The 16,557-nt window shown below is 44.4% G+C and overlaps 7 protein-coding genes across 8 annotated transcripts in view; 5 read left to right on the top strand and 2 right to left on the bottom strand.

The window, feature by feature from the left end:
• Positions 1–16,557, top strand: part of LOC118512931 (protein boule) — a 120,963-nt gene that overhangs the window by 28,627 nt on the left and 75,779 nt on the right. The gene's annotated exons all lie outside the window — the stretch shown is intronic.
• Positions 149–14,571, bottom strand: LOC118512922 (phospholipid scramblase 1-like). 2 transcript variants are annotated; one of them, XM_036058079.1, is made up of 6 exons: positions 14,334–14,571; positions 2,710–2,863; positions 2,533–2,647; positions 1,247–1,737; positions 1,027–1,185; positions 149–956 (listed from the first exon to the last, which is right to left on the bottom strand). In XM_036058079.1, exons 2-6 carry the CDS (start codon positions 2,851–2,853, stop codon positions 909–911), a joined length of 957 nt encoding a protein of 318 aa, XP_035913972.1. In that variant the 5' UTR covers positions 2,854–2,863; positions 14,334–14,571; the 3' UTR covers positions 149–908. The 2 variants fall into 2 exon arrangements, with proteins under 2 accessions (XP_035913972.1, XP_035913973.1); XM_036058080.1 differs by lacking the exons at positions 2,533–2,647; positions 2,710–2,863; positions 14,334–14,571 and adding an exon at positions 1,856–2,509.
• On the bottom strand, positions 3,167–4,584 carry LOC118512925 (farnesol dehydrogenase-like). Its single transcript, XM_036058082.1, has 2 exons — positions 3,977–4,584; positions 3,167–3,875 (listed from the first exon to the last, which is right to left on the bottom strand). Exons 1-2 carry the CDS (start codon positions 4,541–4,543, stop codon positions 3,702–3,704), a joined length of 741 nt encoding a protein of 246 aa, XP_035913975.1. The 5' UTR covers positions 4,544–4,584; the 3' UTR covers positions 3,167–3,701.
• LOC118512935 (farnesol dehydrogenase-like) lies at positions 5,367–6,525 on the top strand. The gene has a single exon (XM_036058118.1). It carries the CDS (start codon positions 5,784–5,786, stop codon positions 6,021–6,023), a length of 240 nt encoding a protein of 79 aa, XP_035914011.1. The 5' UTR covers positions 5,367–5,783; the 3' UTR covers positions 6,024–6,525.
• Positions 7,189–8,505, top strand: LOC118512927 (farnesol dehydrogenase-like). Its single transcript, XM_036058085.1, has 2 exons — positions 7,189–7,879; positions 8,270–8,505. The coding sequence occupies exons 1-2, from the start codon at positions 7,316–7,318 to the stop codon at positions 8,441–8,443; spliced, it is 738 nt and encodes a 245-aa protein (XP_035913978.1). The 5' UTR covers positions 7,189–7,315; the 3' UTR covers positions 8,444–8,505.
• Positions 8,711–10,195, top strand: LOC118512926 (farnesol dehydrogenase-like). The gene is made up of 2 exons (XM_036058084.1): positions 8,711–9,403; positions 9,893–10,195. The coding sequence occupies exons 1-2, from the start codon at positions 8,837–8,839 to the stop codon at positions 10,061–10,063; spliced, it is 738 nt and encodes a 245-aa protein (XP_035913977.1). The 5' UTR covers positions 8,711–8,836; the 3' UTR covers positions 10,064–10,195.
• On the top strand, positions 10,274–11,243 carry LOC118512928 (farnesol dehydrogenase-like). The gene is made up of 2 exons (XM_036058086.1): positions 10,274–10,902; positions 10,979–11,243. The coding sequence occupies exons 1-2, from the start codon at positions 10,399–10,401 to the stop codon at positions 11,150–11,152; spliced, it is 678 nt and encodes a 225-aa protein (XP_035913979.1). The 5' UTR covers positions 10,274–10,398; the 3' UTR covers positions 11,153–11,243.

Genomic DNA, 16,557 nt, shown 5'->3' with positions numbered 1-16,557 from the left:
GAAGATGATACACTACGGGCTGCATTCAGGATGAAACTGGTCACAATAATTTTACGCATTTTGAAAGCATCTCTTGCAGAAACAAAATTTAAGCTAATTTTCAAAACGAAATGTCATCAAAAAAGCACAAAAAATGAGTCGGTTAAAATCAGCTTAAACTAATCTGTATTTAATCTTCATTAGTACGAAAGGAACATGCGTGTAGACTGGTAGATTTTGAATCATTTGTTTTTTTCAACACTTCACACAGATACTGTTATAAATTCTTAAATTTCTTTATCAATTTTGCTTTTGTAACAAATAATGCGGAAGCCTTTGTGGTGCTGTCCGTTGGCACACCGGTTCAGTAAATAGTCGCGATATTTAGGGTTATTGGTTAAAGTCCAAAATAAATAGATCCGCTATCTTTTGACAAATTTCCGCCCGTCTCTTTGTTGTAACAGTGTTTGAGTATTGAGTTCACTTACAAGGTACACCGAAAAATATTAAGCAGTTATAGAGTGACGATACATATAAATGATTTTTCAAAATCATCTCATCCGCTTCTTCGCTAGGCTCATTAAGAACGAGACACAGCAACGAACAAAGTATGGTAGTTTACGACAAAAATATTATCTTCTTTTGCTTAGTTTTAAAACGCTGCCGCGTTCCATTTTTCTGGCACCTGAATGGTCGTTATCGTTTTCCTGAGAAATATTACTGTAGTTTAGCCGCGTTCTCCCAGCAAAGCTTTCACGCGGTGGCACTTAACTGTAGATCCTGAGCCGTACACGCAAATGACATGAGGCCTGCTGGTTTTGTGTTGTCCTGTTTTTGATTGTGTTTTTTTACGATATTTTAACATGAAGGCATTTAAAACAGTTGTTCCAGTGTTTGAGTTGAGGATTTGTAGTTGTTGAGGTAGATGCTTAACGACGTATTTTCTTATTGTCGCCACTCTCGAAGTACATGTAGTCCTGCAAAACATTCGGCACAAGAAGATTAATCGTTTCATCGTTTTTTTGAACAACGAGTTCGAACACTTACAATCAAAAACAGTGCTCCCAGCATGGTGGCCTTTACCCTAACGTCCAGATCCATCGGGAAGTTGATACCGAAGTTGTCCGCATCGGTAAAGTGTTCCTGCACGAAGCCGGTCCACTGCTTCGTCACCTTACCGACCTCGGTACCATCATTCGAAAACACCTGCAAGGACGGGTATCGAATGATCTCTCTCTCTCACATAAGTTGCTATAAAAAAACTTACGGCAAACTTCACATCACCGCAGGGCGAACACTGACAAACGGGACCCCGGATCGTCAGCACCGTTTTGTTGTTGCGATCGCGTATGTCAAACACCGGACGGCACAGGCTCCACTTCTGCACCACCGTACCAATCACGTTGCCCGGCGGTGCCGACACTTCCAGCTTCTGCAGGCAGCACGGGAAGCAGCAGGACTTGCAGCGCAGATCGCGGTGCAGATGCAGCACCTCGTTCTGATAGTTGTCCAGTATCTTGATGTCGAACGGACGATCGGGACCGCAGCACATCCGTGTGCAGCAGGACGTGTCCTCCACCGCCCAGTACACGTTCTGGCCGAAGACGTTCTTCACGGTGTACTTGTTGGCCGTCTCGAAGCCGGTGAACGCTTCCAGCAGCTCCACCTTCTGGTGCACCAGCAGCTGATCAACTGCTGTCAGGTATTCCAAGCCAGGCGGACAGTTGGGTATTCCTTGCGGCATAGGCATCCATGAAGCTGTGAACAAGACATAAGAACACAAGGCACAAGGACCCAGCATTAGCATTCAGTTCCTTGGAAACAGGAAAAATAGATTCCCCCCCCTCCCAATATCATTATCCCCTCTCTAAAGCACCTTCGCTCTTCGTCCGTTAGCAATCGTTCAAAGTCTCGATGCTGCCGATCGTCCACATCACACAGCTCCTCCTCCGTTCGCTGCTTCCTTTCCTTTGCCGATCGCTTCCCGAACCGTACACTGCGCATGAAACGCCCACAATTTGCCAACTTTTTCTCCACCACATGCCAAACGACAACCACCAGCCGACGCGTTTGATACTTTTTCCTTTTGCCCTCTTCACGGTCGCGACCCTCACCAGCCGGCTCATCGCTCACGCAAAGCCGATCGACCGAAACGCAGCTGGTAAAGTAGTCCTGTGCGTTACGCTTCTTCGGAGGAGTCATCCTGTGCCGTGAGAGTTCTGCCAACCAACTGACCCAACTGCAGCGGGTCGTCGCGTGACTGGTCAGCAAAGTGGACAGCAGTACACGACGAACCAACCGAAGAACCGCTCAGTTATCTCAGACAGTTTCGCGACTCGACACCCCACCGCTAGATTCACGTACATCTTATCTACTTTGGCGGATTGCCCGATTGTGCGCGTGTAGAAGGGAACAAGGGCCCGTTATCAATTGCCCCTCAACTAGCTTCTTCGATACGATACGGGCTGCAGAGCTTTGTACCGAGTTCACTCTTGATGGAAGACACGCGAGGCGTGATCGGAGACGTTAAGCGTTCGGTAAAGCAATACGTACCAACTTGCTGCTGGCCGAGTACGGGCTGCATCGGCATACCTGGCTGTGTCATGATCGGCATACCGGGCATCTGCGGTACCGGCATGTAACCGGGGGGTGGTGGTGGTCCCGTGGCCTAAGAAGAGCAGGGTGGAATTGAATATTATATTGAGTGAGTTGCTGGTTCAGCCCCCTTACCATTGGTGCCGCTGGATAGGCTGGTGTGGCCTGTGGAGGAAGCAGCGGGTTTGCTGCCTCCTGGTTAAGGGTGGGATATAATGGATTGGCCGGTGGTTGCTGCTGTTGCTGCTCCAGCGGAATCTTTTCCGGCGTATTCGACATTTCGGCTGGGCTGTGAATGAAATGAGGGGAATTTACGTGCGAAATCAGATTATTATCAGGTGTTTAGTTTTTTTTTGTAAGATCTACATCGCCTAAAACTATGCAAATACATTGTGCGGGAAGCCACTTTCGTTAAGTATCATGAGGAGTTGCATAACTTTAGGCGCAAGTGGTCTAGCTAGAACTCCTAGTTTTTGAAAATATTATCCGCTCTTTGGTTTCAATTCACCATATCCACTCTACCGTAGTAGAATTACTACTTAAGAAAATTTTAAAACAGCTAGTTATACCAACTCACACTAAACCAACTTGTTGATCAGACCAGAATTAGTGTTCTGTATTTGTATTCGCATTTGTAATAGTAAAATAAAGAAAGTAAAATAAAATTGTACCATTCATCTGTAGTCGAGCTGTAGGATAAACTATTCCATTCATTATAATCGACATTTTTGTGTAAGAACGCACCCACCATATTCAAACGCCTGCTAATAATTGCATCCGTCTAACGCTCCCCTGTGTACATCATGACACAGCAGATCTACGACTCTAGCTGCGTTACATCATTAGCGTGAAGAGGCTCTCACGTGTGAACAAAAACACTTGCGCAACTTGGGACACGTGTTCGATCTGAGTGCACACTATTAACGCTTTACTATTCTATTGGTATACAGAACCACTTCATCGAAACCTAGCTGATAGCTGACAGAAAAAAAGTTGCATTGCTGCTTGAAATGAGTGGAGAAGATTTGTTTTTTTTTCTGTGACTTTATGAAGAAATAACACTAAATCAAGTTTATTTTTATTAATCCAAAAAAAAAAAAACAAAAACACCATTTCCTACGCTTTCACTAAGCCATCTCGCCCACCGGCTTAATGATAACCTCGTGCACCTGCACATGGGCCGGCGTGCCGAGCGCGTACAGTATCGCACCTACAATGTCTTCGGCGTCCAGCATGGGCGTATCGGCAAACTGGTTACCCTCCGGGATCATCTCCGTTCGCACAATACCCGGGCTGATGCTCTACAAAGGAGGAGGGCACATGTTCAATGTTCTAGTTAGGCTGAGTCGCTCACCACCACCAATCAATCAGTTGGTGGACTTTCTGCCCCATTTCGACATACCGTAACCTTCACCTTGGTTCCTTCGTTGCGCAGGTCATTTCGCAACGTTTCCGTTATCGCCGTAACGGCATACTTGGAGGCCATGTAGAGGTTTAGGTTCGGGAACGGGACGTACTTGTGGCCGAGGATGCTGTTAATGTTCACTATGTGCCCCGCAATCTGGCGACGCTTCATCGATTGGAATGCTTCCCGGGTGCAGAGCACCAGCCCCATTACGTTCGTGTCCAGCACGGTGCGCAGATCGTCCGAATTGCCCGGGGTTAACAGTGTGCAGGATTGTTTCGATACGCCCGCATTGTTAATCAACACATCCACCCCACCTAGCTGACGCTCGACTGCACCGAAAGCGTTCACGATCGACTCTTCACTGGTCACATCACACCGGAACGCGTGTATACGGCTTCCAACGTCGGGTGGAAGGCTTTTCTTCAACTCCTCGACACGCTCGGCCCGACGTGCAAGACCTACGACGGTCATACCGGCGCGAGCCAGAGCCTGTACGGTGGCAGCTCCTATTCCAGAGCTGGCGCCGGTTACGATCGCCACCTTTCCTACCCAACGATCCATTTTGCACGATATCAGTGAGAGAACTGGTCGGGGTAGATGCAACGGGCGCTTGTATTTATTTGTAAATCTAAACATCCGTGACATCATAGCTGTCCCGTCCGAGCAGACGATACGTATCTCTGTTAATGTTAATTTGCTAAGATGATGGGGCACAACGGGCGGGCGCACTTGACGTTATGAGTGTTTCCCGTGGTAGAAAGTGAGCGTCGTCTTTCAATGGATGGAGTAATATTTGAAACGGTTTGATGACGCCAAGTTAATGAGGGAGTTGCAATGCGCATTCGAGTTAATCTTAACACAAAATCCTCAACTACATCCACCAAGCAAATGAGATTGCATACCTTTAGGCGTTTCGGGGCTAAAGGATTGAAGTTAGGAATCTATTTTTAAATCAAAACACACTCGCACAGAAGAAACATTTTGTGAAGGAGATAAACAATACGGCCGTATAAACAAATCGTTTAAAAAGGAAACAAACAGCTCCGCAACGACGAGCACAGCATAACTACGATCGCTTAGCAACTGCACAGTGGGTATTGAAGATCCGAGCTTCGGACATAACATTAATTTTTTTAAATAACATTTTGGTAGTTTTTTTCGGGGGGGTTTTTTGGCTAGAATATTTGCCAAATAATCTATTGTTGAAAGTGTTTTTTTAATGTTTACGAGTTTTTTTTTATTCAATAGATCAGTGTGCAGACACGCGCCGGTAAGCATTATCGGCGGACGGATGCTTTCCACTCCATTTTCCGGGTGGTGTAATGGCCATAAAAATTCAAACCAACACACACACACACTCACACTGTCTGTAGGAAGATTGTTTACCTTTGGTGATTAGTGAGCTCTTCCTCTATACAAACAGTACAGCATGATTGTTTAAAACATAGCATAGCGAACATACAGTTACGCTCAACGACGCACATGAACGTGAACTTGAAATTAAGCGATTCGGTGAAGTTTGATGATCGAATACTTATTTTTAGATAGTAACGATCGGCGATCGTAGGTTCAAAAAATTGAGATAAGGACTTCAATTATTTAACCTGATACTTAAACAACGAAGTTATGACTTAAGAATTTCCTTCGTGGATTTGTTGCACTCTGTTTCTCGTTCCATCAGACGCTTTAGAGCTGTAGTGAACTGAAGAACTTCAATCCACCTTCCAATTCTACAACATGGACCGTTGTGCAGAAATCCGGAATCGGTGCCGCCACGGCGTAAGCTCTCGCCGGTGCCAGTATGATCCCGATCAGTTTGGCAAGACGTGTGGAACGTATCGAAGCGCTCAAGGCGGAGCTGTCGGCCGAAGCAGCCACCCAACTTCACGCCATTCCTTGTGATGTTACCCGGGAGGAAGATATTTTGGCTGCTTACCGTCAGATAGCGGAGGTGTTGATGTGCAGATTAATTTCGCTGGCAACGCGAGACACACCGTACGTGTACTGCAGCCAAACAATACGCAAGATCTGCTCGATATAATCAATACCAATCTGCTCGGGTTGGCGTTATGCAGCCGGGAAGCGTATCTATCGATGCAGAACCGTTCGGTCGATGGGCATATTGTCGATGCATATTTATAGCATAGCAGGCCATTCGATTTCACCGCTGAACACGCTCAACATCTATCCGGCGGCAAAGTAAGGTGTGACGGCACTGACGGAAACGATGCGCCAGGAGTTGCGGTTTGCGGGCACCAAGATTTAAGTTACGGTAGGCGGTAGTGTGAATAACGCTGTAATGCATAAGTCTGTCTTACGCAAAATGTCTCATTTACGGAGCATTAGTCTAGGCTTTACGAGAACTGCGATCAATCCTAACAACGAAGCGTACACGGGACCTATTCTCGACCCGGAAGACATTGTCGATGCTATCCTGTATGCTCATGGAACTCCACCAGGGGTGCAGATACACGAGCTGATAATTAAACCAGTCCAGGTCAAGTGGAATAATGTATGCTTCGCAAGGTTCCTTAATTTATTTTACTGGATAATCCATTAATTCCTAATTACTTTTTTCCTAATTACTTTGCTGTCAGTACTTAACTCCTAAAAGTATGCAATCAACTCCAAAAACGTAGGTGCCTTACGCCAAAAGACACTGGGCTAAAAATGTTGAAATATTGCATACCTACAGGCGTTTGCAGCTACTGAAGCGAATTTAATTGACAGTTAATGACAGACCCGTATTACAAGCAAACAGTTGGACATTTAAAATCAAATGAATTTGTAATGCAATTCACTTAAATTGTAATTAAACTAAATTAACAGTTTAAAGATGAGATTTTTTTTTGTTTTTGGTTAAAAATATTCAAAATTATACCATACTTTGGGCTCTTGATTTGAATTAACGTTGAATTTTAGCCAACAAATAAGGTCTGCGTTCCTTCTCAGATTTGACTACTGGGCTCAAGTTAGACCAACAAAGGTTAACCAATGGGTGAAGTTAACCAATTTGATTGCTTGGTAAGTGTTGCTGAACGCAGCCAAACATCCAACTCATCACAACCCAATCCCTCCTTCTCGCACCACTAGTCCCCACTACGTCCCCAATGAATGGAAGTTTTGATAAAAAAAACAACACCAACCCATCGATAGCGTACAGTGATTAGATTGTGCGCCTCGATGCACTAGCTTTCTAAACGTTGTAATGCGTGCACATCATCGTACGTAGTCGCTATCCAACCGTCGAACGTAAACGAATCGTTCTTCGGAATAGTTCTTCAAGTGCTTTAAATTTTGTCAAACGTCAAACGCCAAAAGGTTAGAACAGTGATGGAACGCTGGCAAGGCAAGGTAGCGATCGTGACGGGCGCCAGCTCGGGAATTGGTGCTGCAACCGTAAAAGCGCTCGCCAACGCGGGCATGATCACCTTCGGCCTAGCGCGCCGTGTCGAGCGGGTTGAGGAGCTGAAAAGTGAACTTCCAGCAGATGTGCGCGACCGGCTACACGCTGTCCAGTGTGACATAACGAAGGAGGAAGACATTTTGGCCGCTTTCCGCCAAGTGGAGGAAAAATGTGGAGGCGTTGATGTGCTGATCAATAATGCTGGTGTCGCGCGAACGGTCGGTGTGCTGGATGCCGGCAACACGCAAGCTGTGCGGGATGTGATCGATACGAATTTGGTTGGGCTGGCACTGTGCAGCCGGGAAGCGTTCCAATCGATGAAGAAACGTTCGGTCGATGGACACATCATTCACATCAACAGCATTCTTGGCCACTGTGTGCTGCCGATGGGAACGCTTAACGTGTATCCGGCAACCAAGTACGGTGTGACGGCACTGACGGAAACGATGCGCCACGAGCTACGTTTGGCGGGGACCAAAATCAAAGTCACGGTAAGGACGGATACAGTAGGCTTGTTATCTTATCGAAGTATGAAGTCGATGGCAGGGCAGGGAGAATTATGCTACTGGCATTATTTTGACCTCTTATCGTTCATCATGATATTTGAATCGACTATTCTGATTCAACTACACAGTATTTAAAAAAAATGATTGTAGCTTAGTTCTATAAAAGCGAACAGCATTTAAACGTTTACTAAATCTTCTAATTTGCTTCATAGAGCAAAACACCCTTAAGGTATGCAATTTTCTCGAATAAGCGCCTGCAATTATGCAATATTGATTACCATGCTGCTAATTTGAATTTATGAGCATACATTAGTGGAAATTCTCATTATATTTCAAACTAAAGTCATTCAACTTATACATTTTCCTGCCCCACAGAGCATTAGCCCCGGTTTGGTGAGAACGGAAATCATACCGAACAGTGCCGCCATTTCCGAGATGCCCATCCTCGAGCCGGAAGACATTGCGAGCGCCATTCTATACGCACTGGGCACTCCACCGAGAGTACAAGTGCACGAGATAACGATTAAACCGGTGGGCGAAAGTATGTAAAACTGTTTCGAGTTGGAATTTTAATGGACAATAAAAGGAAATTAAAAATACGTTAAAGCATATTAGCATATTCTCCTATAATGTGCCCTTCATAAAAAAAAAAACAATTGAGAAGCACGATCTTATCGGATAATGACATCAAATAGGATCACTTGACGGAATCACAACGCATACGTCACACAGCGTCATCATCTCCTAAGCCCTGGGTCCACCAGCGGAGGAAGTAGCAGCTGTTACTAACACAGCAACAGATTAAAGATTAAACCACACATGCGGAAGATACGGCCCACTGCATCGTTTTTTTGACACACACGACAGTCGCAACCGAACCGCCCAACCGTGCAGTGCATTCGAGTGGCTCTCCCCAAAGTTCCTTATCACGCAGCACTAAAGATGGAACGCTGGCAAGGCAAGGTAGCGGTCGTGACGGGCGCTAGCTCAGGCATCGGTGCAGCAACCGTTAAAGCGCTCGCCAACGCGGGCATGATCACCTTCGGCCTAGCGCGGCGTGTCGAGCGTATCGAGGAGCTGAAAAGTGATCTTCCCGATGAGGCGAAGGGCCGGCTTCACAGTATCCGTTGCGATATTACGAAGGAGGCAGACATTTTGGCCGCTTTCCGGGAGGTGGAAGAAACGTGTGGCGGTGTGGATGTGTTGATCAACAATGCCGGTCTAGCGAAGGGTGGTGTCGGTGTGCTGGATGCCGGCAATACGCAGATTATTCGCGATGTGTTCGATACGAATTTGGTCGGGTTGGCCCTGTGCAGCCGGGAAGCATTTCAATCGATGAAGAAACGTTCGGTCGATGGACATATCGTGCACATTAACAGCATCCTGGGCCATATGGTGGCACCGATGGGAACGATCAATGTGTATGCGGCCTCCAAGTACGGGGTGACGGCACTGACGGAAACGATGCGCCACGAGCTACGGTTGGCGGGCACGAAAGTTAAAGTGACGGTAAGTTAAACGCGTGCGTGAGAGAGAGAGCTTCAAAAAGCGAACGATGAAAAAAGAATAACGAAGTGCGTTATCTTATCTTGTTGCTAAAAATGATTCCAATATTTGACGATGATAGTGATAGAACATGAATATTTTGCATGTTAAACATAATTTAAAATTGCTCAAGTTTTTTAACTACAGACCAGTTCAAAGATAGGAAAATGAAATTGAATATTTTAATATTTAATCAGATTTATCAGGGTTTATTCAAAATTCTTATTAACTTTCTTTGACAACAAAGATGATTGATCGAAATTGATGAAAAATGATTCTTCAAACGAGTAGCGCCATCTATCGGTGGGTACCATTACTAAAATCAATCGTTTCTTCATCGCAACTGGTTTTTGCTGTGTCTCTCTGTGTTTGCACATAAATAAACATAAAAACTGTTTTTTTTAAACATGAAACAAAATTGATTTCCTTCTCCTTCACTTCTTTAACGCACAGAGCATCAGCCCCGGGTTGGTCCGTACGGAGATGCCCACCAGCAGTGCGCTTGCCGAACGGCCCTGCCTCCAACCGGAAGACATTGCGGACGCGATCCTGTACGTGCTCGGCACACCACCGCGGGTGCAGATCCACGAGCTAACGATCAAACCGGTTGGTGAATCCGTTTGAGTGCTTGGGATGGAATTTGGGCAAACAGGAAAACTGTAACAAACACACACTCGGCACATGATGATGAGCGTTGAAAACGTAATCCAAAGCGCAATAAACCGGTAGTGAAGATGGAGGCATGACCAAACCAAAGAAGCGATTTTTGATAAATGGATGAGAAAGTGCGCAATCATTGCTGCATAGTGGACGGTTTATACATTTAATAACTATTTTAATGCTTCAAAAAGCCAAGAATCCTAACGAGTTTTAGATGGGACAAAACTGGGCCAACCTTTATCGTCATCTATCAATAGCTCGAGATTATTTATCGATCACACGCCTGTAATGCTTTTGGCATGGCAAAAGATAAGATAATCGCCGGCATGATTGTGGTCGGTCTGGCCCGGCGCGTCGACCGGGTGGAAGCACTGCGCAAGGAACTTACCGAGCTGGCCGCCCCAAACCTACACGCCATCCGGTGTGACATAACGCAGGAGCGGGACATTTTGGCCGCCTTCGTCGAGGTCGAGCAACGGTTCGGTGGTGTGGATGTGTTGATCAACAATGCGGGCATTGCAAAAATGGGTATTAATCTGTTTACACCCTCAAACACGGACCAACTGCGGCAGGTGGTCGATACGAATGTGATGGGGTTGGTGCTGTGCAGCCGGGAAGCGTTCCTGTCCATGCAGAAGCGATCCGTTGATGGACACATTGTGCACATTAACAGTGTCGTTGGACATTCGGTGCCGGCGTTTGCAAGCTTCAACATCTATCCGGCTACCAAGTACGGCGTGACGGCACTGACGGAAACGATGCGTCACGAGCTGCGGATGGCCGGTACCAAAATCAAAGTTACGGTATGAGAACGTTTACGGGCAGGAAAAACCTTTCCATGGTCCGTTCTTATCTGTTTCTCTCGCTCTCGCTTCATAGAGCATTAGTCCGGGGCTGGTTAAGACGGAAGCGATTCCCGATGCCATGAAGGAGGGTCCAACACCGATACTGGAACCGGAGGATATTGCCGAAGCGGTCCTGTATGTGCTGGGAACACCGCCGAGAGTGCAGGTGCATGAGCTAACGATCAGACCGGTTGGGGAAAGCATGTGAATGGGGACGTTGAGGTTGACCACGTGTGGTGTATCTTTTTGTTTTAAGATACAGTTGTGTGACATCGTGAATAAAAGACTCGTAAGAATGTTTATATTATTTTGGAGTTTCTTTAAATAAGGGATAAATATTTGTTTGCACAAAAAAATCACAAAAAATGTCTGCATTTTTTGGTTTGAAGAAAATTTTTTTGTTTGTTTGAAAAATAATTATCAAAAGCGTTCAAACTGACATCTCACGGAAGGTGTAAACAGTATTCAGTCCATCCTAGTAACCTATCTGTCAAATTTATGTCACAATAAACATAAACAAACAATAAAAATCAATAAGGATGTCGACAAGCTCGAAACTCATTCGAAATTTTACATTACTCTAATATAAGTTGAGTCTTAAGGAGCCATTCGGTGGCCGAGGTCTTCACACGGAAGGACCGGGGCTCAAATCCCATCCGGACCACCTCCTCGTACGCAGGACTGACTATCCAGCTACGAGTAGAACCAAGTGACAGAAAGCCAGACCTCTCGAGATTTCAGTGCCAAGGAAGAGTAAAAAGGAGAAAAAAAGAAGTCTTAGTCTTATCAAACTGGTCACTTTTGGGCTTTAACAGGGTACTGTTAGGACAACCTTGAAAAAACAACCAAACATTGATACTTGATGGAACACATGTACTGTCTCGTATTAAAGTACATTTTAACATCTACACTGATTATATTTCAAAATGTTCATCCATGCTATGCGCTGCCGCCATTGTCTAATTAATTTAAAAAAGACCGCCTAAGCAGCTTCTACGCAACACATGCTATTGAGCACACAAACATATCAGTCCCAATGATCATTTTAAAAAATCCTCCACGCCTTTGTGTCCCCCTTTCGAGCCTAGTCGGTTTGATTTATTATTCAAATTTGAAGTGTGCAAATAAATATTCCACAAGATGCTTCCTCACTCGGCTAGCACTGTGACGCATATGTTTTTACATGCCTCTTGAAGCTACGCAAATGTTTTGATGTCTGCGTTTCAGTATTCAGATTTCGTATCAAAGGTTTAAATTTTTAAACTCTAAATTCCTCAATGTTAAACTCTCTCTCTCTCTCTCTCTCTCTCTCTCTCTCTCTCTCTCTCTCTCTCTCTCTCTTACCTTCACTTACCAGTTCTCTCAGTAATTTTTCCCCTCAAGAATAATCTTTCTACTTTCACCGGTAACTAATAACTTTGACCACATTGAATCTGGCATTAATGTGCCTTCTGCCTAACCTCTGGTCACGACAGGCCACTGCACATAAAGATAGTACAACGTGTCCCCGGGACGGTCAATCAAAAGCGCGCACACCAAAACCGCGTACGCTAAATTCGAGCGATGAAGAGCGAAGAACAAGAAAAAAACAAACCACGCACATAAACGTACAAAACAAAGAACCGCAGAAATGAAAAATAATTCGAAAAAACACATTCGCAAATGAGCACATGCACACACACACAAAACTCGAGCACTCTAAATTATGGGGAACACATTTTTACTTTCGTTTCGCTAGGAAACATATGCATCCCGGCACGCACGACGTCATCGCCCCAACCACAAGGGGGGGGGGGGGGGGGAGGGTGTGGCTGGGGCCAAAACATGTCCAAGGCCACCCTATGCGTCCACATTTAATTGAACCACCGAGCACAAACCAAGCGCATTCCTCGCGGTTCGTGTGTGTGTGTGTCTGTGTTGGAAAAATGTGTAACAGCGTGGAAATGCTCTCAATCGAAAATGATAAGTTCCCAACAATGGTCAGGCGTAGATGAAGATCAAACCAATGCCACACATGGTGTGCTAAACGAAGCACACACACAACGGAAGACAACACCAAAAACACCCAAAACGGAGCTTCTGTTTTCCATCAGCACCGTAGTGTATGTATGGGGGTGTGGTTTTTCCGATGATTTTTCCTTTGGCGCTATAGAATAGGGTGTGAAGGGTTTTTCCGTTTTTTTTTGTTGAGTTGTCTGTGCGTGCTCCAAATAGTTTTCCTATCGTGAAATATCGATCAACGAATTGATTTGCGTGGCTGTCTTTACTTTTATCACAAGAAATGGGACAAAGTGAAGCAAATGGTTACATTTCTTCATGGAGGATTGATTTGTGTGTGTGTGTTTTTGAAGCTGAAAAATGCTGGACATCTTCTTAGCCGCTCATAACGAGCCGAAAGGGAACTGAACTATAAAGACTAAAAATAACCTTTATCGTGCGTCAAAGCGTGCCCTTCAAATGCTGCGCCAATATTTGCTTCAATGAGCGATGGAAGACAGGCAGAATAAAACAAATCCCTTATACATTAGCTTGAACCACTATAAACCAATACTAGTTTATAGCGAAATTTGCTTGCACAAAAAAAAGCAAATAAATTACAAAAAGTAATCACTTTGAACGGATAAATAACATTAAAAAGGGAGTTTAAAGAGAAGTACTCCTGAAAGTATGCAATCACCACACATAGAGCTAGATTATATTGAATACTAGATTCAATTAATGAATTAGATTCAAAGACTTTCTTCAGTGTGTATAGCATACTTTGATGACAATCCACGTAGGGAGTGAACAGCGAATTACTCCTGCAAGTATGCAATCACCGCACATAGAGCAAGTTTACATTGACTACTAGATTGGAAAATAAAGTTGCTTTAGTGTGTATTTCATACTTAGAAGAGTAAAAACGTTTAACATTTAAATAACAATCATAAACACACGCGCACACACGCCAATCAGTTCTTCTAATTATAGTAATAAAATTTTTCAAAAGCAAGCAAAACTAAACAAATGCTACAGGTTGCCACCGAAAGCAACTCACTCATCGTCATCATCACTCTTTTGGGCCACCATATTCCTTCTTGGGATGTTTCCTGTGTTTAATGATTCCGGCCTCTTTTTTTCGGACACTTCATCAGGCACCAATAGGAAGCCATTTTTTTTGGCTGCACTTCGAAATGCAAATTACTAGCGAATAATTCAACACACTTGAAACACGTTTTCGTAGCTAAGAATGTAGCTTTGGACACATTCATCACGTTCGTTCGCGTGGCGGCTGATTGTTTGTTTGATTTGCATATAAATGATTCTTTTTTAAATTATAGTTTCACTCACAAATCTTACACCACTTCGCATCGGAGACATTAAATTATTTTTCAACATCACTCACTTACCTTGATTGCGATCACTTGTTCCTGACTTTTCTCGTGTGTCCAAATATCGTTTGCAAACTGTTTGCGCAACTAAAACCACTCAAAACAAAAGCCTAGCTGACGCTTAAATTTCGCCCACGTTACGATCAACCGTGTACCGACAGCTTCAAAACCAAACGCGCCAACACACGCCGCGTACCGGATCCACACTGAAGCGCCACCCCAGCATCGGTCCGGTTGGGTTACGGGCAGCCAAAACGCCGGCTTGTCGCGTCGGTCGGACGACGAGACCCGGCGCGTCCGTTTCGAAGCGTTTTGCAGGAAAAAAAACAAAAATTGGGGCTTTGTTGGTGTGGTGTCACTACCACTTGCATAGATTTTACTATATTGGTGGCATTGCAACTCCCCACCAGGCATTGGATGGATGCGAATGTAATGTGCTGCAGAAAGCACACAACTGCGGGAGCATAATCCTTGCATATAGCAGGGAGCATTATGGGCGATGCGTTGGGTTGGTTTTGTTTCTTTTTTTTGCATTGGATAGCAGCTTACCTACAGACACGGTTTACAGTTGATATGATAGGCATGAATTAACAAAACTATATATTTTTTTAATAAAACAATTGTGGAAAAAGAGCGATACGATTTGAACAGAATCACTAAAAGCAAACTAACGCACTAAAGGGTTTATCAACCCTCTTAAAACCACCCCGTGGATCGCGAAATTCGAACCACCCGAAAACCGGCCGGCCTCCCAAACAAAACAAAAAATGTCTGCCTGTATGTGTGTGTGCGCTCCTTTCGCACCCAACTTCGATGCTATCGGTGTCGTTGCACGACGCTCCATCCGCTATGGAATGTTTTTATTTTCGTTTTTCTGTGACTTTTGCTCAGTTGTATGTGATGCAAAGGAGAGGAACCAACGCCTAGGAGCATCATAAGCCGGTCGGGAGATACCGGTCGGTGGCCAAGAGTGTCAGGGGTGGATGCCATAAACCAGCATCACTTTACCCTCGCACTGAACCGACAGGCGGAAGATTTTTTTTCCCCGCTAACGCTAAGGTCACATTCGCGACGGTCATGAACGCATACCGTGGAATGTTTCCCGTTCTTAGCTGCCCAATGTGTGTGTGTGTGTGCACAGAAGAAAAGTAATTAATTAATTAAAGTTACTAACAAACATGAGTCAAAAGCGTGTTCTTGTACTGCATTCAACGGGTCTAGTAAGCATTTGCAAACCCACTTTATCCACTACACATCCCTCCAGGTGGATTCAGTTAATGATCTTTTCATTGCTCGTTTCGCAGGCCATGATCGACACAATTCGAGCCCCAAAAATCGCGAACCGATCGCGACCGGGTAAACGATTTCAATATGGTTGTGTATGCCTTTTGTTCGGCTCTTCGGTGGGGTTTTTCGTTCATTTTTAATTTCCTGTTTCGTTTTCTGCGCTTTGAGTTAACGAGACACCTTTAGGATGGAGGTTCTCCCTGCCATTCCCTAACGTTAATGTTAATGTCAGAAACATAAGAATAAAAAGAAAACGATGCAGCAGCATAAACCGTGGAGATAAAACAAACCAAAACTAAACAAAACGAAAAAAAAAAACGCAAACCAAAACCAAAACAAAAAACACCATCAAACCGCAAACGCATACTCCTACAATGCTGCGCAGCGAAGATCGTTTGCAGAAGAGATCGCTTTGCACGCTGGGACAAAAATGGACATAAATAGTGAAGATTTTTTTTCCCAGATTTTTAATAACTTTCATAATAAGACGTTTTAAAAAATTGGAAATCTTGCATACAGAATTGTTATGTTTTCGTTTATAAAGTTATTATTTAAAAAGCTTCTCGAAAAAAGATACTTTATCCGAAAACTTCTGAAGCACTTGAAATTTTACTCTTAAATCAGGTTAATAATAAAGGTACTTAAAATTGGACTACGGTACTAGGAACGTTCTGGAGGTATTACCAAGGGCACTTAATAACTCAGTACGCAAATAAGGTCTAGAAGCATTGTTACGTAGAATAAAACATCCACTCAAGGAGGCGCCTAGTAGTTGAAAGTAAAATGAGAAGCAATCAGCTATAAACATATACATCCAGGACGTACAGGTGTTCATGCACAAAGCACACCACCTTCACGTTGTATCTCTTTAAGGTTAGCAGCTCTAATAACAATAAAATGCTAGTATAGTGAACCGTCGCACCAAGGAAGAATATTGCAATATTACGACTAGTTC

Source organism: Anopheles stephensi, chromosome 3 (genome assembly GCF_013141755.1).
Source record: "Anopheles stephensi strain Indian chromosome 3, UCI_ANSTEP_V1.0, whole genome shotgun sequence".
Classification (NCBI taxonomy): Eukaryota; Metazoa; Arthropoda; class Insecta; order Diptera; family Culicidae; genus Anopheles; species Anopheles stephensi.
This window is presented reverse-complemented; position numbering and strand designations above follow the sequence as displayed.